The 27,832-nt window shown below is 51.2% G+C and overlaps 3 protein-coding genes across 4 annotated transcripts; 1 reads left to right on the forward strand and 2 right to left on the reverse strand.

Moving 5' to 3' along the window:
* Positions 1-11,633: 11,633 nt before the first annotated feature.
* Positions 11,634-12,883, reverse strand: CBLN3 (cerebellin 3 precursor; the record flags this gene model as incomplete). The annotated part of the gene is made up of 3 exons (XM_079699845.1): positions 11,634-11,831; positions 12,171-12,290; positions 12,584-12,883. 3 exons carry the CDS (start codon positions 12,881-12,883, stop codon positions 11,634-11,636), a joined length of 618 nt encoding a protein of 205 aa, XP_079555971.1.
* A 1,044-nt stretch (positions 12,884-13,927) lies between these two features.
* KHNYN (KH and NYN domain containing) lies at positions 13,928-21,169 on the forward strand (the record flags this gene model as incomplete). Its single annotated transcript, XM_079700266.1, has 8 exons — positions 13,928-14,045; positions 14,706-14,926; positions 15,741-16,861; positions 17,017-17,147; positions 17,234-17,330; positions 19,960-20,067; positions 20,276-20,377; positions 20,917-21,169. Exons 2-8 carry the CDS (start codon positions 14,726-14,728, stop codon positions 21,167-21,169), a joined length of 2,013 nt encoding a protein of 670 aa, XP_079556392.1. The 5' UTR covers positions 13,928-14,045; positions 14,706-14,725.
* A 2,552-nt stretch (positions 21,170-23,721) lies between these two features.
* On the reverse strand, positions 23,722-26,242 carry SDR39U1 (short chain dehydrogenase/reductase family 39U member 1). Of its 2 annotated transcripts, XM_079700673.1 has the most exons (4): positions 26,166-26,242; positions 25,669-25,790; positions 24,755-24,898; positions 23,722-24,481 (listed from the first exon to the last, which is right to left on the reverse strand). In XM_079700673.1, the coding sequence occupies exons 2-4, from the start codon at positions 25,733-25,735 to the stop codon at positions 24,069-24,071; spliced, it is 624 nt and encodes a 207-aa protein (XP_079556799.1). In that variant the 5' UTR covers positions 25,736-25,790; positions 26,166-26,242; the 3' UTR covers positions 23,722-24,068. The 2 variants fall into 2 exon arrangements, with proteins under 2 accessions (XP_079556799.1, XP_079556798.1); XM_079700672.1 differs by lacking the exon at positions 26,166-26,242 and having other exon boundaries at positions 25,669-25,902.
* Positions 26,243-27,832: the final 1,590 nt, after the last annotated feature.

Here is a 27,832-nt window from a genome sequence, read left to right on the forward strand (position 1 = left end):
CAATGCTCTCACAGCCCCCTGGGGGCCCTTCATTGTGCCTTTTGTAGAGAAGTTACTTCATAAAGCTTTGCTGAACTGCCTTGAACTGGGGACCAGCGTCCCTATGGAAACATGCCCAGTATGGGGTATTGGGAGAATCTGCTAAAGGCTGTCAGATGTGGGCCTCTGACAATTTTACCCTGGCAGGTATCCCTTCCTGGGGCAGGCCAGGTTCAATGTCTCTCCCCAAGTGAAAGTGTACATATACATGCGTAGCCCAGAATCTTATTTCTGGCTGTCTTTACCATGAAACAGTGTGGCTCTGGACCTCAGAATCAAAACCACATTCCCCTCTCAAACAGAAACCTCGATTGTGGGCTCCCCCCCCCGATTGTCTTCCCTGACTGGGGACCCTTTGCCCTTGAATCTGTCACAGCTGATCCAAATCCATGCGGGCTGTGGAGAGGCAGCCCGTCCCTTATCTCATGGTTCGCTTTCTCAGGCCAGGCTAGGCCTGCCCAGCTGTCAAGGAAAGGCTGGCAGTCCTGGGCCTCGAGGCTCGGAACTGGGGTGGGAGGACGGCCGGCCAGCCATCCCGTAGGTATCCTGCCCGTCAGCATGGGAAGGGTAAGGGGGAGACGGAGTCAGCCTACCTCATTGGACTCCAGCCAATGGAGACGCTCCCTGACCCCGGCGTCGATGATATCGAGCCCACAGGAGTCAAGGATCTCGATGCCAAGTGTGGCATCTCTACCTGAAGAGCTGCTTCGACCAGACCAGGGGGCCCAGGCCTCGGCTTCAGGGGGAGGGTGACTGAAATGAGCGGTCTGGCACACTGTGAGGTGCTGGCGTGACTCTACCTCCCAATCCCACCCTGCGGCCCGCAGCCCGCTCCTCTCACTGCCACTGTACCCTGCATCCCCAGACCCTACATAGTGTACGACTGCTCTGTTTGGAGTCCCCAGACCCCACCCTAGTCCCCTGGACCCTGCCTTCTGGGTAGAGAGAATCCCGGCCTCCCCCAGAGCCGCTCTGCAAAGATCACTCACTGCAAGAGTGCGTTTCTCACAGGTATGTGTGCCTTCACTCTCCCTCCGAATGGCTGCTGCCGCTGACAGAGGGGGGATCCAGGTGGAGACCAGCACTGGGTCAGTCTGGCTGGGCCTCTAAGTAGTTTTATTTCTCCAAAACTGAGCCAGTCTCCTGGCCTAGCTCCAGTTGCGAAAACGCTTGACATTGCTAGAGCCAGAGTAGAGCCTTTCACTGAGTCCAATTAGCTTGTTTTACAGCCAAGGAAAGAAGCCCAGAGAGGGGAAGTGACTTGCCCGAAGTCACAGAGATAGTTGGTGGCTGACCTGGGACCAGGATTAAGCTTCCTGATTCTCTGTTCACCACAGATGGGGTTCAAGTGAGAGAAGGTCTCAAAATCTTATACCCATCTTCCCTCCAGCTCCTCATCTCCCAGATCTTGTAGACAAACTACTTAGGTGTTGCCCTCAAACCATTTCTAGCTGTTAATTCTGTCCAGGAAAGAATGATTGGGTGACAGCTGACAAATTGAAAGGTGAGCCGTGGGGTTTTTAGCAGATACCTCTTTCCCCCTCCTCCCTCTGATGGTCTCTTCACCCTCATTCTCCCTCCTCAGTGCTGTATCCATTCCCCGTTAACCACATTTATGACCTTATACCCCTTTTGGTGACCTTTTTTCCCCCATTTGATTTGTCAATAAATGGATCAAAATGGAGCTAATGTCCAGTTTAAAAAAAATTTTTTTTTCTTTTAGCTTTAGCCTCAATTATGAGGAGGGTGGGAGGCAGTTGTGGGGCATGGGTGCTTCATGTTTTCCAGGCAGACTTTCATATTTGACAGTCTGGATAGTAACTTTCCAAGTACATCTGACCTGAGCTCTTATTTTACCGAGGAGACCAGCGCCCAGGTAGGGATACAGCTCAACCTCTCTCCCCCTACTGGTTCATGGCAGGGCTGTGAGGAGAGCCCAGGCTGAGGGCTTCCATGCTAGTGCTCTTTCCCGTTCACGTCTTAGAAGTGGGCAGGGTGGGAATGAAGATGAATGAAGGCTGGTGTAAGAATGGCATCAGTGCTGGACCAGCTTGGCTGTATCGGAAACACATTAGAACTAGGTTTGAATACTGAATCCAAGGCTGCTACCTATGAAGCCTTTTCCTGGGGCCTTGGCCTCCCCACCTATCAGGTGCAGGGTAACAATTCCTAAATTATGGATGGGGCAAGGATCTTATGAAATAATCGTGCCAAGAGGCTACTGTGGTGCCGGGTATGGAGTAAGCCTTCATCACTGTGATGGACTGCATGTTTGTGTCCTTCCAAATTCATATGTTGAAACCCTACCCCCTAGTGGGATGGTATTAGGAGGTGGGGCTTTGGCGGGGGTTAATTAGGTTTAGATGAGGTCATGAGGGTGGAGCACCCAAGATGAGATTAGTGTCCTTATAAGAGAAAGAAACTAGAGCTGCCTCTCCACCACTTGAGGGTACAATGAGAAAATGGCCATCTGCAAGTGAGGAAGTGGGCTCTTACCAGACACTTGATTTGCTGGCACCTTGATCTTTTTTTTTTCGTTTTTTTTTTTTTTTTTTTTTGCGGTACGCGGGCCTCTCACCGCTGTGGCCTCTCCCGTTGCAGAGCACAGGCTCGATGGCCATGGCTCACGGGCCTAGCTGCTCCGCGGCATGTGGGATCTTCCCGGACCGGGGCACGAACCCGTGTCCCCTGCATCGGCAGGCGGACTCTCAACCACTGCTCCACCAGGGAAGCCCCCTGGCACCTTGATCTTGAATGCCCAGCCTCCGGAACTAAGCTTCTGTTGTTTAAGCCACCCAATCTATGGGGTTAGCTAACGTTTCTTTTCTTCCTGCCCCTGGAGTGCTTGCTGTTATTGCCCCCTAGGCTCAGAAACCTTCCTAACCCTGGCCAAGCTTCCAGACTTCGGGTGTCTGCTTCTTGCTGTTTTCTCACCTGACGGAATGCCTGTTCAGCACTGGCAGGGGGATGGAGTGGCAGGAAGGAACTGTCCTTCCTGAGAACTCCCTGGCTCACGTGCACACGGTCACTTAGTATTTATAGAGCACCTACTGTGTGCCAGGCCCTGTCTAGTGTGGAGTGGATGGCAGGTAATGGGAATGGCATGGTGCCCCTCTGGGGCCCACCGTTAGGTAAGGGAGGCAATTCAACAAGCAAATACAGTGCAGGGTGGTAAGGGAAGGAACACTGCATAGGAGCCCACAGCACAGGGGTCTGAAGCCTCGGCTCACGTGCAATCCAGCGAGGTCTTGTCTTCCTGACCCCCTTCACTGAAAATAATGCACATGCTCTTAGGACAGGGCAGCAAGTGAAAGGTTTGGAACTCCTAAGTGAAAGATTGATCAGGAAGGCGGCTTAGCAAAACCTCTACTTTCTACTCAAGAGAACTTTAAGCAATACTCAGAATTTGTCCACATTGGCTTCTGAGCCCTCTGTTGGTGACATATTTTTAGCGGAGCGAATAAAGATGTGTCCACAGTTGAGCACCATGGGCAGTGCAGCCTACTAGTCACTGCTTCTCTCCTTTATACCATCACGATTTCCCCTTCTCCTTTGGGGCACTGGCAGGTGAGCTTCCCAAGTCTCTAACAGAGAAATTACAAAGTCACCAGTAGGCAGACAGTCCCAGACATAAGCAAAAATATTATATAAAGAACGTCCTGCAGTGTATCTCATTCTCATGTTAAAAAGTACATAAACTCTAACACAATATTGTAAATCAACTATACTCAAATAAAAAAATTTTTTAAAAGTACATTAACTATCTGGTGAGATGGGGACCCCCTAAGCTTTGCTATACCATGTTTTCCTAGGGACCGTTTATGATGTCCTTGTGTTTCTGGATAGAAGTGAACACACCTGAAAGAAAGCAGCATTATAACAGGTAAATGGCTACTATAAAACAAAACAAAAATCCTACTCACTTTTTTTTTAACATCTTTATTGGAGTACAGTTGCTTTGCAGTGTTATGTTAGTTACTGCTGTATAACAAAGTGAATCAGCTACATGCATATATATATCCCCATATCCCCTCCCTCTTGTGTCTCCCTCCCATCCTCCCTATCCCACCACTGTAGGTGGTTGCAAAACACCGAGCTGATCTCCCTGTGTTATGCAGCTGCTTCCCACTAGCTATTTTACCTTTGGTAGTGTATATATGTTCATGTTACTCTCTCACTTCGTCCCAGCTTACCCTTCCCCCTCCCCGTGACCTCAAGTTAGAGGTGATACAAACAGATGGAGAGATATACCATGTTCTTGGGTTGGAAGAATCAACATTGTGAAAATGACTATACTACCCAAAGCAATCTACAGATTAAATGCAATCCACAGATTAAATGCAATCCCTATCAAACTACCAATGGCATTTTTCACAGAACTAGAACAAAAAATTGTACAATTTGTATGGAAACACAAAAGACCCCGAATAGCCAAAGCAATCTTGAGAAAGAAAAATGGAGCTGGTGGAATCAGGCTCCTGGACTTCAGACTATACTACCAAGCTACAGTAATCAAGACAGTATGGTACTGACACAGAAACAGAAATATAGATGAATGGAACAGGATAGAAAGCCCAGAGATAAACCCATGCACATATGGTCACTTTATCTTTGATAAATAAGTGGAGAAAAGACAGCTTCTTCAATAGTGGTGCTGGGAAAACTGGGTAGCTGCATGTAAAAGAATGAAATTAGAACACTCCCTAGCACCATACACAAAAATAAACTCAAAATGGATTAAAGACCTACCTACTTTTTAAAGATTGTCCAAGAATCCCTGGGACATGTACCAGTTTTAACTTGTTTCCTAATTCATATGGTAACAGCAACTTACATATAGTGGATACTTGCTCTGTGCTTTCCAATGCTGTGGGTTATATACCATGTTTCTCTTCATTGTCTAGAGGAAGAAAATGAGGCAAGGGGAGTTTGAGTTATTTGCCGAAGGTCATTTGCATCTACTAAGTGAGAGGCTCCAGTGCCCACCACCTTCACCACTATGCTCACTGCTTCTCATGCAAGCATATTTACTTTGTTGCTAGAGTTACTTTCTCCCCACTAATCTATGGCCTCTCTATCCTTTATTAATGTATGATATTAATATACATTAGTATACTGTATATTAAGATTTCTCCATTTCAGTTTGGTCCAAATTAAGATGATTTACAAACTAGAACAGAGCCTGGTTTACCTCAGTTGGGTCCAAGAACAATTCTGTTGGCCCTGATAAATTTTGACGCGAATGCCATGCCCTCGTTTTCTGAGCTATAATGAGAAAATCTCTATTTTGAGTTGCCGCTTAGACATTTTACAGTATAACGACCCTGCTCACACCCAGAGTGTGGACATTTAGATAAGGACCTGAGTTTAGGACTCCTGCCCCAAATTCCCGCTTGCTTTTCCTGGGGCGCCTTTTGAAATGACCACTTATAGTTGAGTCCGGGTAAAGTTAGTGACCTGCACCCCAACTACCTTACACATAATAGGTTCTTGCTATCCTGCTCCCATGTGAACTGGGACAGAGGACTGCCCTTCTCCTGGCTCACTGCTTCCCTTTCCCCCCTCCTGGTTTCTGGGGTCTATAAGTAATAAATCTTTAAACTTTACTTCCTTTTGTGAGTGTACTACACCTTCAATCAAAACGACTACAGGGTTTTTACTTCCCCAGATGGGGAACCGGGGGAGCTACCTCCTGACCCCATGTGGCGGCCTGTGCTTCCGCATTCAGCAGATCATAATCTGCATATCCTTAATTTAATACACAAGCTATGGGTCCCGCAACACACAAGGGGGTGCCATTTTCCCTCAGCTAATAAATAGTGCTATTCTGTAAGTTTTCACATTCCCATAGATGGTGAAAAATGAATCAGGGGAGATCGCAGCAGCTGGATTGCAAAGGACCTAAAAAAAAAAGCATGTTAAGCAATATGGATTTAATCCTAGACCCTCTCCCTTCCCCACAATACCCTGAAGGGCTTTAGGCAGTGAAATTGCCACTCTGGCAACCCCCGTGGGGAGAATGGACTCAGAGAAGCAAAACTGGAGGCCAAGGGGCCAATTAGGAAGCTTTCGTAGAACTCTGAGATACTGGTAGCCAGATGGATGGAAAACAATGGATGGAACTGATTTATGGGGGTTATGGGAGAGGGAGGAATCGAGGATCATGGCTGGTGTTTGGTTAGGGCAACAGGGATGTTCCATTTTTAGACACAGAGAATAAGGAAGAAAACAGATTTTGGGAGGAAAGACTCTAATTTTAGCAGGTTGACTTTAAGGTGGGCTAGGCAAAGTAGGAGTCTGACATTTGGGAGGGAGGTCCTGGATAGAGATAAAAAATGTGGAAGTTGTCAGCATATGGATGGAGATTCAGGCTTTTGAGAGAGTGTCAGGATGAAAGGAATCCTAGGGCAGAACCTTGAGGGAAACTGACATTTAGGAGATGGCAGAGGTACTGGAGGCTGAAAAAGAAAGTGGCCTCAGCAGACAGGTGGAAGCAGAGCCCAGAGCATGCACAGTCAGGGAAATGGGGGCAGGGAGCGCTTCTAGAAGGAGGGTGTGGCCAACAGGGTCAAATGTTAGGGAGAGCCTGAGTGACAGAGGACTAGATGATAGTGACATTAGTGACGAAGAAGTTGTGAGTGACTAGCTGAGGGCAGTTTAGGTGGAGTAGCAGAGGCTGCAGTTGACTTAAGGGGTGAGCAACTGGTAAGCATAAATATTTGGCTCTAAATGGGAGGAGAGGTGACGCTAACTAGCATATAAAGCTGAGGGTAACAATATATCTACCACTGTTTCCATATCCATCTTTTTTCTGTTTTAGACTTAAGAGACTTGAGTCTATTTAACTGCTAAACAGAAGGAGTGAGTAGGGAGGGAGACATTGAACATACAGGAGGGAGGAGAGGAAAAGAAAAGAGTATGTTTGCAGGAAATGGAATCCATGACTGGTGGATGAAGATAGCTGCCATGACAGAAAGAAGGACACGACTTCTACTGAGCCAGATAGGAAGGAAGGATGAGGAGGAAGGTGAGTTTTCGGATGCGCTGGTGGGAAGGGTTCCTCCTGGGGTTTCTGCTTTCTCAGTGAAGTAGAAGGTGAAGAGTCTGCTGCTGGCAGTGGGGGCAGTTGGAGGAGTAAAAGTTTTAAGGAGAGAACAGAAGTCTTCAGTTGGATTTCGGGGGAAGATGAGGAAAGAAGCTGGCAAAGGAAACCACAGAAGAATTGCTTGGAGAATTGCTCTGGGGGTGGCTGGAGACCATGGATTTAGATACACAGCATATCCTTCAGCAGGACTTTTCTCCGTAGCAATCAGCTGCCAGGGCGTGGGTGTAGGGAAGGCAGACAGTTGGATTCTATTCTTAGGATCCTTAGAGTCCTACGAGATTTTTGTGCCTGGAGAGGAACACTAGCCACCGTCTGTGCTTTATTTATTGTTTAATTTATTTACTTCATAAACCTACTTAAGCAAAAATTGTCTCAACATTTAAACACTATTTATACAACCAAGTCAAAATCTACACACTTTACAAATCAAATTATTTAAACATTGATTGCAAACTTAAATCTTCCTATACATTTCAATCAAATCATCAGTATAATATGTCAGCTTCCCTAAAAGCATCAAGCATTTTGGTAAAGCACACACATCTTACAAGGATTATAAAATTTTTTACACCTACTCTTATACTCACTATAAAAATGGGTTTGTAGACCCAACAGAAGGACACTATCTCAGTTCAGACCAATTTTTGAATTTGGATATCCAAAAGAAGAGTATAATCTCTGTGCAGATGAAGTTTTGAATTATTAATCAATGAATTCTTGGTTGGGACCTGGGAAATACTTTACCTTCTAAGATGATGAAAATCTGAGCCAGTGCTTATCTTATATATCACTGGAACTTTTCAAGTCCACACTTTTCCCATGAATTAGTGTATTGTAACTGGATGCCTTTTCTTTAAAATATGTCATCTTTAAGTTTAATGACTATGATATGCAGATGTCCCAGAGATGTCCATGCCCAAACCTCTTATGTTTAACGGTAAAGGGACGTTTTCTATGTAATTAAAGTTATGGGCCCTAAAATAGAGAGCTTATCCTGGATTATCTGTGTGGGCCCAATCTAATTACAAGAACCCTTAAAATCAGAGAATTTTTTTTTTTTTTTTTTTTTTTTTTTTTTTTTTTTTTTTTGCATTACGTGGGCTTCTCACTGCTGTGGCCTCTCCCGTTGCGGAGCACAGGCTCTGGACGCGCAGGCCCAGCAGCCATGGCTCACGGGCCTAGCCGCTCCGCGGCATGTGGGATCTTCCCAGACCGGGGCACGAACCCGTGTCCCCTGCATCGGCAGGCGGACTCTCAACCACTGCGCCACCAGGGAAGCCCCAAAATCAGAGAATTTTTAAAGCCAGAGACATGACAGAAGGGTAGGTCAGAGAGGTTCAAACTGTGAGAAGGACTTGGCCTGATGTTTTTGGCCCAGAGATTCATGGCAAGGAACCTCAATCCTACAACCATAAGGAACTGAATTCTGAATGAGCTTGGGAGTGGATTCTTCTACTTCAGTAAGGAAGGCAACCCTGCCTACACCTTTCTTTTGACCTAATGAAACCCTGAGCAGAGAATCCAGTCATGCTCTGCTGGACTTCTGACCCACAGAAACTGTGAGATAATAAATAGGTCAAAGTTGCATTAAGACACTACTTTGTGGTAATTACTACACAGCAATAGAAAACTAATACAATAACTTTACTGACATTATTTACAAATTTATCTAGCTCATTTGCATTTTTACAAACTTCCCCAATATCCCCAATATTGTTGTTTTCCCCAATATCCAACCTCCTCTTCTTCCTTATTATATAACTCCTGCCTTTTAGCTGGGCATAGCTGCCTGGAATAAAGACTCTATTTCCTAGCTTCTCTCCCTTGCCTGGTGTGGCTAGACTAAATTCTAGCCAATGAGATGAAAACAGAACTGTCGGAGGTACCTCTCAGAAAGCTTCTTTAAAAGGAAATGGGTGTGCCCTTCCTTCCTCCTTCCTGGGACTGTAAGGGTGAAGTAATGGCTGGAGCTCAAGGAGCTATCTTGGGTCAGGAGGTGATATGCTAAAGGTGGTAGAACAGCAAGAAAGAAAACTGGGTTGTGGTGATCATAAAACTGCCATCCAACCCTGCACTTTTTTTTTTTTTTTTGTGGTATGGTATGCGGGCCTTTCACTGCTGTGGCCTCTCCCGTTGCGGAGCACAGGCTCCGGACGCGCAGGCTCAGTGGCCATGGCTCACGGGCCCAGCTGCTTCGCGGCATGTGGGATCTTCCCGGACTGGGACACGAACCCGTGTCCCCTGCATCGGCAGGCGGACTCTCAACCACTGCGCCACCAGGGAAGCCCCAACCTTGCGCTCTTTATTTGCAGATTCTTCTATGTGAGACAGAAATAATCTGCCATCTTGTTTAAGCCATTATTCTTTTGGGTTTTACTGTTACTGTAATCTCATTATAATTAGTAGGGTAGTATAGAGGCCCCCTTTCCCAAGAAATGAAGGATCATGTTTGAGCAGTGAGCAGTTATCTTTTGGATGTTTGCCTAATTCATGTTCATGTAACACACTGTTGGAGCTTCTTTCTTCCTAGTTGTAATATATGACCTGATGGTGCCAATCAGTCTCTTTCATTTTTGGTACAGTTCCAACTTTTTCTGGAATTACTGAGAGCTCTCTGGATCCACCCCTCCCTACTTATGCAGATAAAGAAAAATAAATGCACCTTATGAAGAGATATAATATCTGCTATACTTATACTCTTCTACTTATCAAAATTAACTAAAAATATCCTATTATAGTCATACTTCTTCACTCAGTATATTAACTACATTTTTGTACATTGTATAGTTACTTTTTCCTTTTTGAAAATCACAACAGAGTTGTGGATTTTAAAAATTCACCTTGTTCCAATTAACAATATTATTTTCCTTTTGATTATCAAATTGTCACAGAATGTCAATTTGTGGAAGCCTATTAAAATTGGTTCCTTTGCCTTCTCAGCTCTACCCTACATTTAAGAAAGTATCTTTGCTTTTTGTCTTCACCAATAGGTTCCAGGCCTAGAGTTATTTATCACATGGAGCTATTCTCCAAGGGACCTTGAGTCTTTTTAAAGGTAAATAATATTTGAGGCAAAGATTCAGGTGCTAAGAATGCATATCAGATTTTTTCCTGATGTTGTTTCTATGCCGCTTTAGTGACAAAGTTTGAAAAAGTTATTTCTTTTGAAAACCACAAATTCACATTGGGATTTCCTATTTAACTCAGGCACTACCAAATCCTTTTTTATTTGACTCTGACATACAGTTTTACATTTATTTTCCCTACAGCATACCTGCTTGTATCCTGTAACCCCTGAACCCAGTTATAATGTCGTGTTCTCTCTTTAGTGATCCTATAGGGTCTCACTGAGCATCATTCTCTAATTACTTTATTGATAGATTCATCCATGCTGGGCCAATGGGACAGAGAGGTGAGACAGAATTTATAATACTGGCAGGAGAGTGGTTGAAAGGATGAATTATGGAATCCAAGGAATTTTAAGGAGGAGGATAAGACAGCACAAATCAGGAGAAAGAAGAGAGGTTGTGGGATAGTGTGGGACAGGTACAGTGAAGGTCCCTGAGAGAGCTGGGAGGAAGGAGGTGGTGGTCAGAGCATGAAGTGATTGAACCTAAGACTACAAAGGTGGAGCAGTTCTAGGAGGGGGCCACGGTCATGTGTTCCATGCCTGGAGATCTACAATTGCCCACATGTGACCTACCTCCACCTCCAGCTGCCAAAGGAACCTTTGTATACCCACTCTCGGCCAAAGCAAACATACACACCCATGTCTTGGGTGGGGAGATGAGGGCCAGAGTCCATCTGGGATCTGCCACAAATAGACGCCCGGTTCACCGTCTGCTGGCTGCCCCAATGTACATGAAAAATGTATACTGTGTTCAGGCTGGGTGCATGCCCCCTTCCTGCCGCACCAGCCACAGGCTCTGGGCTGCTCTGTGGCCCTCCCCACAGTTCTGCTACTGGCTGAGTCTCCCTCCTGCTCTAGTCCACACAGTGCTGGCTCAGCTTCTGACTGTGCTGGCCGAGATCTGTCATGCTGGCACTCCTCACAGGAAGGAGCCTGCTGGGTATGCTGAGGCTGGTCCATCTGGTCCCCTGTAGGGGCCTGTCAGGCTCACCTGTACCATCTGTTCCCAAATAGCACTGAGCAGGAAGCTGGGTTGGAGTTGGGGGGACAGGAGGAGCAGAGTCTGCAAAGTAGCACAGGCCTCCCTACCTGCCAAAGCCTGCCCTGATCCTAGGGCTGCAGGCAGAAAGAGATGCAGTGAGAGGCAACTGTGAGGGGCAAGTTAAGAGGGGCAGGTCCCGAGACACCAGAGCTCTACTCTTCACCTTGGATGTTTGGCACGGGGTCCCATGCAAGGACGTGGAATAAAGGCAGCCAGAGGGAGTCTCTCTCCTGCCCTGAAGATGCTACTTCTGGGGCAGGAGAGGGCAGAGGGCAGGGGGCAGGGGCTAGATTTCCGTCCTTGAAAGGCTTGAGTCCTCAGAGTGGGAAAATGAGGAAGCCAGAGAAGCTTGAATATTTCCAGCCACCCAGCAGGTTCCCTCGACGCAGGCGCAGAGATACTCGGTCCCCGGGGTCCAGGGGCAGTAGCACAGAGCTGGTGGCTGCCTCCCGGGTCACGTCTGGGTCGTTGGCAAAGGCCGAGATGACAGGCCATGTGTTCAGCATCAGGCTTACCTGGGGAGGAGAGCCCATTTAGCACCTCTCCCCAGTCCTTGTTCCGGGAACCCCACTTCCCTGAGGGCTTCCTTCCTTCTCTGCAGCCCCAGAAGGACACTCTGGAACCTGGGAACCCGAGGCTCAGAGCACCCTCCTGGGAGGGCTGAGAGGTGGCCAGTGTTGGACTCTGTGCCTCCTTCACAGTCTCTGCTAGGCGGGCCCTTTCCCACCTTGCTCCTGGCCCCCCAGGATGTAGGCCAATGGAGGTCTGCCTGGGGATCCCCTGGCCTCCACTTATTTCCCCCTTCCCTTCCTCTCCTGAGCCGGGGATGGGACAGGGCCTAGGGTTCAGGTCACCTGGACAGTCTGGCGGTTGTACACCTTCACCACATGGAACCGGAAGCTGTAGACGCCCCGGACAGGGGCCACGAAGGAGCCTGAGGCCCGGTCAAAGCCACCGCCCTCGTTCACCAGGACCTGTGAGAAGCGACCCTACTGAGTGGGGCTTGGGGATGCCTGGGGCTCGGGGAAACCAGGATTGGGGGGAAGGGGCAGTGAGTAAGGAACGGAAGGGGTGGCAAGTAGACCAAACAGGAGGAATGCACGGATTCAAAAGCAGTGGTGAGAAAAGGCAAGGAGGGTGTGGTGGGAATGAAGGGAAGGGAGACGGGCAGAAGGCTTGGGGGCAACTGGCCACAGCAGGGCTGTTTCCTTAGCAGCACAGTGGGTTTGGACAGTGTTTGCAGGTCTTTGCAGGGTAGAGGGATTACCTGGTCGAAGTATATGGCTCCACTGGTGCCATTGCCGATCTCCCCTGCTGGCTCGTGGTGGTGGCTTCGGACTGCAGCAAATGCCACTCTTCCAGGGGGCGCCTCTCCCAGGGCTGCTCCCCCTGGCCCCCCTGCAGCAGCTCGACTGGGCTCACAGACCACCAGGCACTCACCTTCCAGGAGGACTGGCTCTGTCCCCTCCTGGGCCCACCCGGTCCTCAGGGCCAGAAGTGTCAGGGCCAAGGTCAGCCCGGGGCTGCGTGAGGGACCTGGTGGCCAGTGTCGCTTTGCTCCCAGCATGGCTGAGTGGCTCAGTGACCCACAAGCCTTCTCTGTCTGCTCCTTGGCTTTGCGCACCTCTCCTCCAGGCTCTCACCACCCCTCACCCTGCTTCTCAGCTCTCTCTCTGGGACTCATGGTCACCTGGTCTTGGCATCTCCCTCTCCATCCCTCTCTGTGCCCCACGACTCTGTCCTGCCTCTCACTCCTGCTGTCACTGCAGTTCCTGCCTCCTCGGCAGGGCACAAAATGACAGCAGCTGGGGTCTGGGAGGGAGAGGAGAAATGAGGCAGCCATATAGGAGGGCTACAGCCAGAACCCCAGGGCAGCCCCTCCCGAGAGCACTGAAGGCTGGAACTGGGACGACAGAGAACATGGGTGTCTGTGTGAGGCTGTGAGTTCTTGTATGTGTATGTGTGTGAGTGTGTGCGTATGTGTGAGACAGCTCCTACAGCTCCTCCCTCACTCCTCCCCTCTTCAAAATCCGTCGCAAGTCAGCAGCCCTCTTAGCAGCATCTTTTCCACCGTTGGAGAAAAGGGAGTGTCCTTGTGTTTTCCCAGCAACTGTTTTGATGGAAAGTGCTTGGCCCAACAGTGTCACTATCCTGTGACCTTGGGTCCGTCTCTTTCTTTCCTTGGTCTTCTATATCTTCATCCGAAGGGACTGCATTCGTCCCTTTAAGGCGCTCTTCACCTCCATCTCTCCATGAAGTGGTTCCTCATTCCTGAGAAACAACTGCGTGGAGCGATTGAAAACTCAGAAGAGCGCGGAGACGTGACCCCGCAAGCTTGGAGCAGGAGCGGGCGAGTGGGCGGGGCCGGGGGGGCGAGTAGGCTGAGGGCGGGGCCGGGGGAGGGACCCGGCTGGGGCCTGGGCCCGGGCCGAGGCTCCGGCCGCGGGCGGGGAGCAGCCTGCAGCTGGCGGGGGCGGGCGCGCGCCGGGGCTCGGTGCAGGCCCAGCCCCGGGAGGGGCCCGGCTGACTCCGCCCCCGGCCAGGAAGTGACTCAAAAAACTGTTCGTGATGTGGGGAAGAGAGGTCCCCGTTGGGTGAGGAAGCGGGAAGGCCCGCCCAGATTCGGGCCCCTCGCCCTTCTTCCCTGGGCCGGGGGCGCGGGCGAAGCTGGGGCCGGCGGGCACCGAGCGGCGCCGGCGGGACTGAGGCCGCAGCGGGCGGCGAGGCGGGTAGGCGCGCTCTCCCCGTCGCCCGGGCCGCGGGAGCCAGAGGCCGCAGTGCAGAGCGCAGTCGGGGGGCGGCAGCCGCCAGCGGCGATGGGTGGGGCCCGGTCCGACCCCTGGGCCCCGCGTGGGGCTCGTGGCGCGACGGAGGGGTGCAGCAGACGGCGGGGGAAGGGGGAGGGGTGGGAGTGGCTAGAACCTTGGAAATGGCTGACAAGGGACCCAGAGGACAGCCCAGTTCCAGCCCTGGTGAGGATTCATCTTTAAGAGGGCGTCTTGGACCCGGAGATTGCAGAGACCCGGAGGAGAGGGACTCTTTCGTCACCTGTCCCCTCCTTCTGGCCTCCAGACCCAGCTGGATACCCCCCCCGCCCCCACCGCCCCGCCCCCGCTTCCTGCTCAGGGCTGTGGTCATTTTCCAAAGGCCACACACCCATCCCAGAGAGACAGCCTTGTTTATCCATGACTTGTCTCCGGAGAGAAGGCCCTTGTGTCCAGATAATCTGACATTCCCTCCCTATCCCCAGGATGGACTGAAGTGCTGGTTACCTCTTGGGTTTACCAGTTTGGTAACTAGGTGCGACCTGTTGATAGCTGGTGTAGGCCAGGAGACCAAATTTGGGTTGAGGGGACATTGAGGCTCTGAGCTGCTTTCCCTCCTTCCAGGGCTGGGCGGCCAAGGAGCCATGCCTACCTGGGGGGCTGGCTCCCCGTCCCCTGACCGTTTTGCGGTGTCTGCGGAGGCCGAGGACAAGGTGCGGGAACAGCAACCCCATGTGGAGCGCATCTTCAGGGTGGGGATGAGCGTCCTCCCGAAGGACTGTCCTGAGAACCCTCACATCTGGCTGCAGCTGGAGGGCCCCAAGGAGAACGCCAGCAGAGCCAAGGTGAACGCCTCTCCCTGACCCTTCCGGGGAAACAATGACTCCCTCCCCTGAGGAGGCAGAAGAGAGGAGGGGCTGGGGAGGATCTCCACTCTTTGCTTGTCTCACTGGCCCTGAGCTTTGAGGAGCTTCCGAACTCTATTTGTCAAGAGTTTCGGTTTCATTTCTGCTGCGATGACCCAGATTCTGCCAGGGCTTGGAGATAAGTGACTCAGTTCAAATCAGTTTGTACTCTTTGGGAGGGAAGAGATAATCTGGTTGGGCAAGCAGGCCCCACCAAGGAATTCACTGAGGGGTGGGAGGCCACACTGATTCCTTTGGAGTTAGTCAGGACTTACAGTAAGGCGAGACCAAATACCATCATTGTGGTCCTAGTTTGTTTCCTTATCTATAAAATGTGAATAATAACAGTATCCACCTCACTGAACTTATTGTGAATTAGATAAAGCATGGAAAGCGTGAGTTCAGTAAAAGTTATCAATGATGATCGTTAGGATGGAAATATACAACACGCATACACACACATAAATGTTGAGAAGAGACAGCCTTTTAACCAACTAATTATAACAGTTGCTTAAGTTGAGGCAAGTTCTAAATGGAAATTCAGCCACAGGCTGTCAACTGAAAAGGCAAAGAAGTGAGTTTCTCGATCCCCTCTTAACCGCCACGTTTTTCAGGATCTGTAGGGCTCCATTGCTCTCCTCAGGCATCCTGGAGCTCAGAGGAGAGCAGCGGCCCCGAAGGAGCTATTGGGCCACTTAGGATTCCAGCAGTCTCTTTTTTTTTTCCTACCTCCCCTCCCTACCTTTTCCCCCAGGAGTACCTGAAGGGTCTCTGCAGCCCAGAGCTACAGAATGAAATTCACTACCCACCCAAACTGCACTGCATCTTTCTGGGAGCCCAGGGCTTCTTCCTTGATTGCCTGACTTGGAGCACATCAGCCCACCTGGTGCCGGGGGCGCCCGGCTCGCTGATGGTCAGCGGCCTGACCGAGGCCTTTGTCATGGTCCAGAGCCGAGTGGAGGAGCTGGTGGAGCGGCTGAGCTGGGACTTTCGGCTGGGGCCATCCCCTGGAGCCTCTCAGTGTGCTGGAGTGCTGAGAGAATTCTCTTCTCTGCTGCAGTCCCGGGGGGATGCCCACACAGAGGCCCTGCTGCAGCTGCCCCTTGCTGTCCAGGAAGAACTTCTGAGCCTGGTGCAAGAGGCATCCAGGGGGCAGGGGCCCCAAGCATTCCCGTCCTGGGAGTGGGGGAGCCCAGGTCTGCTGGGTGCTCAGCACCAGGGAGTCAGGAGTCCCCTGAGTGACGGCAGGGAGTCTCTGGACACAGGACCTGCAGGGTGGCAGGAGTCAAGGGGAGAGAGACATGCCATGGAGAAGGAGGGGACAAAGCACGGTGGTCCCAGGGAGATGGATTTGGGGTGGAAGGAGTGGCCCGGGGAAGAGGCCTGGGAGAGACAAGTGGCCTTCAGGCCACAGTCAGGAGGAAGAGAGGCAGGACAGGCAGTGCCTCTGAAAGGGAAGGCCCTGGGGAAGGAGGGGGTGCCTCAGGAAAGAGGAAGATTCTGGGTCCAGGGTGAGCCTCCTGGCACCCAGGGCCCCTGTCAGAAGGCAGCCCAGCCCCGGGGAGCCTCCCTCCTGCAGCGGCTCCATAATGGGGAAGCCTCACCTCCAAGAGTGCCCAGCCCCCCACCAGCGCCTGAACCCCCTTGGCACTGCGGAGATCGAGGGGACAGAGGAGACAGGGCAGACAAGCAGCAGGTCGCGGCTCGAGGTCGGGGGTCTCCGTGGAAACGAGGCACCCGGGGGGGTAATTTGGTGACTGGCACACAGCGTTTCCAGGAGGCCCTCCAGGACCCTTTCACCCTGTGCCTTGCCAATGTGCCGGGCAAGCCAGACCTCCGCCATATTGTCATCGATGGCAGCAACGTGGCCATGGTGTGAGTACCTGGTGGGGCTGAGAGTCCTGGGGAGGGGGATGAGATGACGAGATGGGCAGTTGCATTCACCTAGGGGATATGTGCGAAGTGGGGGGCAGTACAGCCAGGCTGCCAGGCCCCCCTGGGGGCAGAATGCTGACCCCTTTCCACTGCAGGCATGGCCTCCAGCACTACTTCTCCAGCCGGGGCATTGCCATTGCTGTGCAGTACTTCTGGGACCGTGGCCACCGCGACATAACTGTCTTTGTGCCTCAGTGGCGTTTCAGTAGGGACTCCAAGGTCAGAGGTGAGTTGGGACTGGTCTTTTGTGTCCGGGGATGGGCCCTGCTTCCACCTTGAGGGTAACCCCATTGTGCTCCTCTGTTTCTCTAGAGGGTCACTTCCTGCACAAGCTGTATTCCCTCAGCCTGCTCTCCCTCACTCCCTCCCGGGTCTTGGATGGCAAGAGGATCTCTTCCTATGACGACAGGTACTTGCTTCTCTCTTGGTCACAGGCTGGACATTCAAGGAGCCAAGTGGGAGACTGAGGGAGAGACAGAAGCTCCTGACCCTTCACACTGTCTGTAAGCCTGAGTCGTGGGACAAGGGTCAGTTCTTCTCCGTGTGCCCCTATGATTGGGGAGGTAAACCTGCCCTGCAGGCAGGATGAGATGGATGGTGGACAGCTCTGTTTGTCCCCTCATCCTTCACTTTTCACTCAGCAAACTAAAGGATGCCTCATATTTATATAGTGCCTTACTGTCTAGAAAATACTGGTTTAGTGGAAAGATGGGAAAGCCAATGACATGAATAGCTGACAAATGCCTCTTACAACCTGGATGTCCAAACACATAGAGAAATTCCCCAACCTTCTGGAAAAACCAGAGTAAATGTTCAAAGTAATGATAAATGAAGAAACGCATTCCATGCATAATAAGACTGTACAAGACATGGTATAATAAAAGATAGTGAAAGATCACTGGTCTTAGAATTTGCAGGTCTGGATTTGAGTCCCAGGTTGCACAGTCATTGACTGTGGAGTCTCTTAGTGGATTAATCTCTTTGTCTCAAGGTCTTCTTCCATTCATTCATCCTCCTTGTGAATGTCAAAAGAAGCTAAGGTATGTGTTTGTCTCACTCAAGGTGCTGGGCAGGAGGGCAGTGATATTCCTTAGTTTTTCATGGATCCAATCAAGTGTGGCAGAGGGCCTTACCTCTGTTGTACAGAAATGGAGACGGAGGGTCAGAGTAGTTAACTTTCTTGGCAAAGGCTATGAAGTAGCAAAGGGAAAATGAGAACTTAAAGCTGCTAGCTGGTTTAACTGAAAAACACGGGGCACATTCCCTCCCCAGTGTGCACACAGTGTGGGAGATGGGTGGATTTTAAAAGCTAACTAACCGATTTAAAAAAACTAGTGACAAGTTCTTTATTCTCTAGGATTTCGGTTTTAAATTAAAAACGAGTTTCCAAACTGAAGTGATTATATATTTTGTTTTTTCAAATACTTTTTTCAAATACTCCCTAACAGGAAAATGGTATTCTACAAAAAGTTCACGTTCTCCCAGTGCTATTCTGTTTTATGTCTAGATTTCACAGGTTATCTGCGCTATGGAATCTTCTTTACACGCCAGCACTGACACAGTTAAAACTGAAGGTTGAGTCAGTTGTAATAAATTTTGAAGGCACATGTCTGTACAGTGGTGTACATCCTGATAGGCAGACGGCACAATATGAATTTGGAATTTTGCCTAGTTACAGTGAAAACACAGTGGCACGTAGCACAGGCCTACTGAATACTGCAGAACAACGTATGATGTAACGTGATAATAGTAAAATATGCTTAACTTGAAAATACCTTTTGTACATTATGTGATACCATATACATTTTTATGTCATCTTCTTAATTTGTTTCCCAGACAGAAACTCAGAACCAGACACCTGTCACACCGAATCCTGATTACTAGTCCCCTCTATACCACACTGTCTTTCAAATACTGACTGCCTGCTTAGTACTAGGTGCGTGGCCTGCCGAAGGAAGCAGGAATGCAGGGAATCAGGGAAGACCTGATTCTCGAATTCAGAGAGCCCAAAGAAACTGTAAACCAAACAGTACAGAATGGAGAGGAGAGGGATCCCCCTTCTGGCTGGGATTTTGTGGGAAGAGAAGGCTTTGAGAGTTTTTGTTGATTGATTGACAAGGACATGGGATGCGTTGGAGCTCTAGGTTTTAAACCTGTTAAAAAGGACTCACCTCACGAGTCCTATCCCAGTCCTGTGGAATCAGAACTACTAAAGTGGGGCCCAGGCATCTATTTTTTTAAAGTTCCCCTGGTGGTTCAGTTCATCAGTGAGGTTGGGGAAGCCCCTTCCAGATGGAGGGAATAGTTTGAGAAACATGGAAGTCGGACAGCACGGGGCATGTTTGAAGAACAGGGTGTAATCTGATCATTGATTTTGGCAGGAGCTGAGTACAGCAGGGAGTATGGGGTGAGATAAGGCCGTAAGAGTGGCTTGGAGCTGGGTTCTAGACGGCCTTGGCTGCCAGGCCTGGGCATGTGGAAATATTTGGTAGATAAAGGGCAAGTTTGGAAGACTTTTGTGTAGGGAAGAGCATGTTCTCTTGGGGGAGGTCAGGAGAGACTGGAGGGTGGTAAGTGGCTGGGGGCAGGGGACCCCCTCATCAGGAGGCTATGCAGTAGTACCATGCTTGCAATGTCAAGGTAGCTCAGATGGTAATGGTGGGACTGGAAAAGATGGAAGCAGAGTGGAAAGCCTTTCAGAGGAGGAGCATGATGGATTTGTGACTGATTCATGGGGGCACGGTGGAAGAAGATAGAGCCAGAGCCAGATCTTTCTGTCTCATACTAATGAGGCACAAAGTGTTGAGTGGAGGATTGTGGTGACTTGAGGGGATGCTATTGGGGAACCACGATGGACTCATCTTTCATGGGTTTCCTTTCTAACCCGTGGCACCTGTATGCAGTCAGTCACCTGGTGGCTGGATCAAGGTGAGGGGGCCAGAACTCCATCACCAGAAGTGGGTCACGGGAGTCGATAACGCTCTTTGGGGTTGGGACCTTGGAGAAACCCAATATGGCTGCCGTGGTTTTCGTGACAGGTTCATGGTGAAGCTGGCTGAAGAGACCGATGGGATCATTGTCTCCAATGACCAGTTCCGGGACCTGGCAGAGGAGTCTGAGAAGTGGATGGCAATCATTAGAGAGCGGTGAGGGAGCCCTCCCCTGAGCACAGGGCACGGACTCAGACCTTTCTCTAAAACCAGCTCTGCTCTGCCACCGGGTGAGGACTCTGGGAAGGGGCTGACATTGCTTTGCGAAGGATGGTAGCTGGCAGCTTCTGATGGTGTTGGTCTTAGCTGTCCGGGAGGTGGGCAGAGGCCCCTCTGTGACCACACATCCTCTGTGCCCGTCCAGCCTGCTGCCCTTCACCTTCGTGGGAAACCTCTTCATGGTGCCTGATGACCCACTGGGGCGAAATGGCCCTACACTGGATGAGTTCCTGAAGAAGCCGGTCAGGTAATGCCTCAGACTCTCCTAGGCAGCCCTGGCTTTTGCTCTGCAGGGGCCTTGCAGGCCTGGAGAATTGGGGGAAGAATGACCTCAATCTGGGCCAGCTTTATTCTGTAATAGTTCAAGTTGCCTTGGGCTTGGCCCAAGGAATCCTGACTCAGGCCCTTCTGGCTGGGAGGGAAACTCCTGTTTCCTGTTTTCCCTAATCAGTGTGTTGGACAGAGTTATTTGGAAGGTGCTTGCTTTTACTTATAGCCAGCTGCATTGAGCATGCCCTCTGTTGGACATAAAGTGATTAATTTATTAGCCTAGAACTAGATAGTGGCAGGTTCACCTTCCAGGTTCCAAAGGAACAGGCCACCTTCCCTTCAGAAGTGGGTTGATACTGCCCCTCAGTGGTCGGTTTCTGGAACTTCAGGGTCACTCCCCAGAGCCCAGACTAGGCAGGGCAGTTGACTGGGAGTGGAGAGCAGGGAGGCCCACTGGGCTCTCACCTCCCTCGAGGATGCTCATCAGTTCTTCCTGTTCCCTCTGCTTCTTCCCAGGGCGCAGGGGTCTTCTAAGGCGCAGCATTCTGCCAGGGGCTTCACAGAACACAGTAATCAGCAGCAGGGGAGAAAAGAAGAGGAAAAAGGCAGTGGTGGCATCCGGAAGACGCGGGAGACAGAGCGGCTCCGGCGCCAACTGCTGGAGGTGTTTTGGGGCCAGGATCACAAGGTGGACTTCATCCTGCAGCGGGAGCCGTACTGCCGGGACATCAACCAGCTCTCTGAGGCCCTGCTCAGTCTCAACTTTTGAGCCTCACCTGTCTGAGTGACTGCCACCCCGTCAGCTCCAGCCTCCTCCAGCTCAGCTCATTCTGTGAGGGTCCCTCTGCTGCTCAGACCCTGACCCCGTCTCACCCTGAGTTGGTGCTTTGTGTCAAGGAAGCACCAAGGAAGCGCATTCGTGTGTGGGGAATGCTCTTGCCTGGGGCAATTTGGGGACAAGTCTGTAAGGTGACCTGATCTCATCTTGAGTCAGGACCTCAACCAGCTCTCAGGAGGTTCTGCTCAGCCTTAACTTCTTAACCTTGCTTTATGCAGGGTTTCTGTAGGGAATGGGGACTGCTGGGAACGGTGGGTCACGGAGATGGGGACTGTCAGCCCCTCCTCCACGATGAGCTGGGGATGGAGGCTAGGGTGGGTGGGAGGGGAATGTAGAACAGGTGGCCAGGAAGCTAAGCCTTTCCTCCTCCTGGCTGCTGCTCTGATGGCCAGAGGACAGGACGAGTCCCAGGCCTGGCTGGGCTCCTGGGCGCATCAAAGGGAATGCTGGGCCCTGGAAAGACTAGTGTTATGGGGTCTGGGTCACAGTGGGGCAGCAGGGATCTGGTGGAGCGGCAGAGGGAGACTTGGCTTCTGGTCTCAGCTATGCCTGCCTGTGACCTTGATTGATCTTGGTCTTTACTTCCGCCTACAAGTCAGGGGTAAAAAAGCCTGTTGGGAGGAGAGATGAGAACGTGGAGGAAAGCTCCTTGGAGGAAAGGTACTTAGACCAAGCCTCAGGTGTGTCTGTCTGTGGTTGCACAGGCTTCCTAACCAAAACCTCACTTTCAGAGAGCTGAGGGTCCTCTGTCCCCAGGACCTGTGCCCTAGACTTTTTAACACTGCATCCTCAGTATAATGTGCCCTATAATGGCTGCGTCCCTTTTGGGCAACCCCCCCCAAATCCACATTTACAAAACGGTTAATTAGGGGTGACTGTTTGCATTACCAGAAAACTCTCAGGGTTTCTTCCTATCAATGGCAGCTCTCCTGTTGCATTCAGGTGTTTACAGTTGAATGAATGTGTCAGAAAGTCCACAGTCCCCGGTTAATGCACTTGCTCGAGCGTTGAGCAGTCACCAAACCAGTGAAGCCATGTTCTGCGAGGAAAACGTTCATGTGACCTGACCCTAGCATCTTCTTTACAGAACATATATGTTGCATAAAGCGAGACCCACTTCTGCTCTGTGTGTGCGTGTATGCGGATGGGAGGGTTTATAGAGTTTGTATCTAGAGGAACCAATCTGGAAAACGAAAATTGAAGAATCAGAGTCAGAAGATACTTGACTGGCCACCAGACCAGCTGCTGTCTCCTCAGGACATTCTCTTTCCTCCTTGATTCCTACAGGTCATTGTCCTGTATCTGCTTGAAGTCCTCCTGTACCAGGGAATTTACTACCTCCGAGGCAGCACATCCATTCGTGGACAGTACTAGTCAGTCCTTCCTTTAGTGCATCCCCAAATATGCTTTTCTGTTACTTCTGCCTTTGAGGCCGGTCATTCCATCAGGAACAGTACAGAGCCAGTCAACTTCCTAAAGAGTCCAAAACCAGATAAAGAAGACAGGTGTTCCTGGATTCTGTGCTGTCTGGGCCCTGCAGCAAGTCCCTGGACATGGCCCTCTTTTAGGCTGATTTCTGTTCCCTGAGTGGCACAGGGAGTTGAAATCACCCCAGATCCTTGTATCAGCAACTAGCATGTGGAGCAGAATGATGATGGAGAGGGTCCTAGGGTCCCAGTGTCTTTGCCCCTCCCCATTGGTGCGGTCCACCACTACACTGCACTGAGCTGGGCTGGGGGCAGGCGAGTTGGAGAGGCTAGTTGGGGTGGTAACAGTGATTCAAAGACAACCCATGGTCCCCTCAGAAGAAAGGAGATTGGTTAATATGGCCTGAATTGGGGGCTAGGGGAACTGCTTCTGGTCAAACTGTGGCAGAAACCAGGGTTGATAAAAAGGGAGAGGCTCCTTGATGAATACTTGGGACTCTTTTTCCCTGAAAGGATTGAGTTTGTAACTTTTGATAGGTTCCTTGTACCTTTCACTTTGAATGCTGGTGGGAATGCAGTGGGCTCGAGGTATCTTCTGCCCTTTTGTGCTAGGGATCCTGGTTGAGTGAAGTGGCCCCAGTCAGATGAGAGGCAAGCCCTTATCTTTCGACAGTCCTAAGCTTTGCACAGCTTTGTCTTGCAGTCTGATGAACTGGGGCCAGTGTGCGACTGCTTTATCAACTCACTGCTGTTCAGTGACAGACTGAAGGCTGTCCTGGACTTGGACCTTGTCCGTCCCTCTGCTGGCATCCTAATGGCACTGCATGAAACAAGTATGCAGGGTGACCACACAGCCCACTGGAAATGGATCACCATTCTTGCCTCTACCTCTGTCATAACCTTGTGCCTCAAATTTGTTGCCAGCTCTTTTGGCAATGGAGGGACCAAGAAGGGAGATGTTGCACATTATAACTTTCAAAACCCCATGTAAAGTAAAAGGTCTTCTAGGATGGCACTCCTTGAAATAAATTTCAGAACCCAGGCCAAAGAGATGAGCTGAAGCTAGTGAGATAATTTATCTTTATTGCCTAAACTGTGGAACATTCTCTACACAGCAAAAAGGAGAAATGGGCCAGGAACAGGACATGCAGGGAAACCAAACCTGGGAATTTATTTAGGAGCAGTTGAAGAGGGTAAGGTCCCAACTTGATGAGATTGCAACCTTCAAACAGCGGACAGTCTCTCAGTTAAATAAGGTGAGGCAACAGGACAATGAGAAAGAGGACTCCCTAAGAACCAGATGGTTTCAGGTTTCAAGCAGAGGAGAACCTGAGCTCATAGTTTCTCATTAGGAAGCCCCTGCTGAGGGACAGGCCTCAGGCCCTTCCTTGAGCCTCCCCCACCTAGGATACGACTTCCTTCAAGGCGGCCCCCAGCTCTGGGAAGGAATACTGGTAGCCAGCAGCCAGTGTCCGCCTTGGGACCACCTTCTGGCCCTCCAGCAGCATGACGGCACGTTCTCGCCCAAAGACAGCTTGTACCACAGTGCTGGGGAGAGGGATGAAGGCTGGGCGGCCCAGGGCTGCGCCCAAGGCCCGGGCAAACTCAGCGTTGGTAGTGGAGGAGGCTGGAGCCACTCCGTTCAGGACCCCTTGCACGTGGCTTGCTTCAAGGGCGTGGGCTAGGATTCCTGCCAAGTCTCTGATGTGAATCCAGGGGAAGAACTGGTGGCCTGAGCCGATGGGGCCCCCCAGGCCCAGGCGGAAGGGCAGCAGCATGTGACCAATGGCACCGCCTCCACGGCCCAGCACAACCCCTAGAGCAGGCAAGGACGGTACAGGAAGGCCCCTCAGCCTCCAGGCAGTCCCACTGCTCCTCCCTGCTTCCCCTTCCTCACCTTTTCCCCAGGCTGACTTTGCTCTGTGGCAGGCAAGGGGTGTGGCTCTCTTTGGGATGTCCCGCCCTCCCACCTGTAGGTTAGCTAGAAGTGGAGGCATCCTCTGTAAGCCCAGCTCCCCTTATCCCCCCACCCTCCCAGCCCAGAGAAGACATTCCAACCCTGTCTGATACCCAGGGCCCTGGTTCTCACCTGAGCGCACCACCACTTGGCGTGTAGAATCTCCAGGAAGCCTCGCTGCAGCTTCCCATTTGGTTACAAGGTTGGAGAAAAAGTCAAAATCCCCTCCTGGGCTGTCCTCGTCGTACTCGGCAGTCAGGCTGGGCTGGTAGTAAGCTGCCGGTGGAACAGCACCTGTTTGCTCTGCGTGTCCTTGGTCCTGTCTGGCCCTTTGCAGTCAAGGCTCCCCTTGGCCTCACCCTCCTTGGCCCTTGGGATCTCCCCATGGGAACTCAGAGCCATGGATATTTTCCCCTTGATCTTCTCCATGAGCTGACCTGTTCCGGCCCTGGAGTCATTCTTATCTTTCGTTATGGGGCTAAGCTGAGGTGCTAGAGTGAGAAGCTAAGAATAAAGACTTGGGTGCCAGACTGCCTGAGTTTTCATCTCAGCTCCACCACTTATTAACTCTGTGACTAAAGGCAAATTACATAACCTCTCTGTGCAGAATTTTTGCATCTTTAAAATGGGAATAACAGTATCTACCGCATAGGTTTTTTGTAAGGATTAAATGTAGTATGTGCAAATCACTTAGAACAGTGGCTAGTTGTGTGTGTGTGTGTGTGTGTATATATATTTGTTATTTGGTCCCAAAGGTAAAATACAAGAATCAAGAATTCTGTTCCTAAAGAACTGTGCTATAAGAAATAAGGGACCTGGAAGTAGGTGGGACTTTCCCTGGCACTGGGAGCAGTGCCACTCCCCTCACTTTCTCTGAGGTCCCCATTTCTCAGTGAAAGTACACAAAAGTCAGGAGAAATATGCATGGAATGAGGGCCTAGGTAGTTCCCGCGCTTGGAAAAGACCAGCATCTGGGGCCTGAGCCGCCCCTCACTGTGCTCCCTCCTTTCCCTGGCTAGTCTAAGGGTTGGTGGTGTGGGACATACCTACACCTGTGACTAAGACCCAGACCTGGGGGGGTTGTGGGGCCTTGGCAATGGCTCTAGACAGCATTTGGGTGGTCTCCAGGCGGCTGCTGAGAACCTCTTTTTGGAAGGCTTCATTCCACCTGCAGGAGAAACAGGGGAAATAAAATGCCACTAAATACATGTACATACCCTTCCTTTCCTCTCTTTCCCTGGGGCCCATCCATATCCGTTTCTAATAAAACCCTGCATTGCAGCTTAGAGGAATGGTCCATCTCGTCTGTAGAAGAAAAAGGCACATCTACTTTGGGCAACCTGAATGGGGAGCAAGGTCCACCAGCTGAGCGGGAAGAAGGGCAAGTGGCTGTGGAGGGGTGGGGGTGGGGGAACGAGCAGCCCGGGATACGGGCTGAGTTCTCAATCTGGCAGTCCCATTCTCCACAGCTCACAGGTTCTCCTCAGAGTCGGCCCTCTCCTCCCTCTGCTCTGAAGGATGTCAGCTTCAGGGCCCGGCTGACCTGCGGAGAGGGTTGAGGATGTTCTCTCCCGCCAGATTGACGGCGGCATCGCAGCGGGGCAGCCCCGACGTAGCGAGCTCATCCTGTTGGAGAAAGCGCACAGTGCCCGCGAGCCCTCGCCCTGCGCCACCAAACTAGGCCCCCCCCCCACCCCCCATGCTTCCAGAATTTGGACATACCCACGTGATCCGACCGGGCCCTGGCTTTCGGGAGACCAACGTCACTTTGTGGCCCCTGGCCTTCAGCAGCTGGGTTAGGGCTGTCCCAATGAAGCCCGTTCCGCCACCTGATCAGAAAATGAGAGGTGTTTATCCTCCCGGGGGCGCCTTCCGTCCCCACGTGGCCCCCTCTTCTGGTGCCCTCCCATCTGACGCCAGACTTCTCCCCTCCTCGCCCCCTCCCCGCGATGCAGAGGTGACACAGGTCACAGAGTTTAGGGAGATTCGGCTTCTAGGGCTCTGAGGCCAAGGCCAGGTTGCCTGTGCACGATGGTGACCTCTCTCAGAAACGGCCTCCTAGCCCTCAATTTCTGGCTATGTTTTCTTTGTATAAACCGGCCTCCTCCCACCCGCTCCCCCTTCCTGCCCTCCCTCACCCACAAGAACCCTCATAGCGACCAGGACCTAACGCGCCTGCGCAAGATTTAGAGTCCACCTCCTCTAGGACGACTGCACCCTTTCTGCGCATGCGTCTTTCGGGAAGCGCCCTCCACTTGTGGGGCGGGCAGGACTGGGCGTGGCCCTGCCTGGCGACCCGGAAGAATTCGTAGTGAAGGCTGTATATTTCACTGCAAGGAGAGGCGGGGATCTTGGCAAGGAGGCCGGGGGGTGGGGAAATAGACTGAGGGGGCGGGGAAAGAAGGGGAGGAGGCGGAGGAGGGAAGGTTTTAGTGTAGAAAAAACCTTTGACCTAAAGCCCGAAGATGCTCAGTCCTCCGAATTATGGCTGTCTCTTCAGTTTGGTGGATACGTAGTACAAGAGAATCCGTCCAGAGGTACAATGGATTTCTCTCTACCCGGCCTATTAGTTCACCTTTTCTTCTCCCTGTTCCGGCTCCTTCCTGTCGGCATTTAAACGTTCTCAAGTTCCCCTAGACTTAAAATAACCCTTCTCCAGCCCTCTTCCTCCGCTAATGTCCTATCTTTCTCTTCACCTTCATAGCCAAACTTCTTAAAAGAGTGGTGTCCATTTTCTACTTCTACTTCACATCCGTCTGGCTTTGCCGTTATCATTCATTGCCCCTCTCGCCAATATCACTAATTTCCCACGTGTCACCAAAACTAACGCCTAGTTTTCAGTCGTTTTTCTTTTCTTTTTTTTTTTTTTGTGGTACGCGGGCCTCTCACTGTTGTGGCCTCTCCCGTTGTGGAGCACAGGCTCCAGACGCGCAAGCTCAGCGGCCACGGCTCACGGGCCCAGCCACTCCGCGGCATGTGGGATCTTCCTGGACCGGAGCACGAACCCGTGTCTCCTGCATCGGCAGGCGGACTCTCAACCACTGCGCCACCAGGGAAGCCCCTCAGTCGTTTTTCTTGACCTCTGTATCACTGGACACTTGCTGACTCCTCCCTCCCCTTGGAAATGCTCTTTTCTCGGCCTCAAGGAAAGCGACACTCTCTCCTGGGTCTTTCGCCCAGCTTTATTCAGTCTGTGTTGCTTGCTCCACC

This window comes from Hyperoodon ampullatus (genome assembly GCF_949752795.1).
Source record: "Hyperoodon ampullatus genome assembly, chromosome: 3".
NCBI lineage: Eukaryota > Metazoa > Chordata > Mammalia > Artiodactyla > Ziphiidae > Hyperoodon > Hyperoodon ampullatus.

Coding starts and splice junctions, on each gene's coding strand:
- SDR39U1 (XM_079700672.1), bottom strand. CDS start 25,870: ATGGGCCCCAGGGAAAGAGAGGAAAGGAAGGGTATGTACATGTATTTA. Junction 24,899..25,668: donor GGTCTTAGTCACAGGTGTAG/GTATGTCCCACA, acceptor TTCCACCGGCAG/CTTACTACCAGCCCAGCCTG. Junction 24,482..24,754: donor CCAAGTGGTGGTGCGCTCAG/GTGAGAACCAGG, acceptor TGCCTGCTCTAG/GGGTTGTGCTGGGCCGTGGA.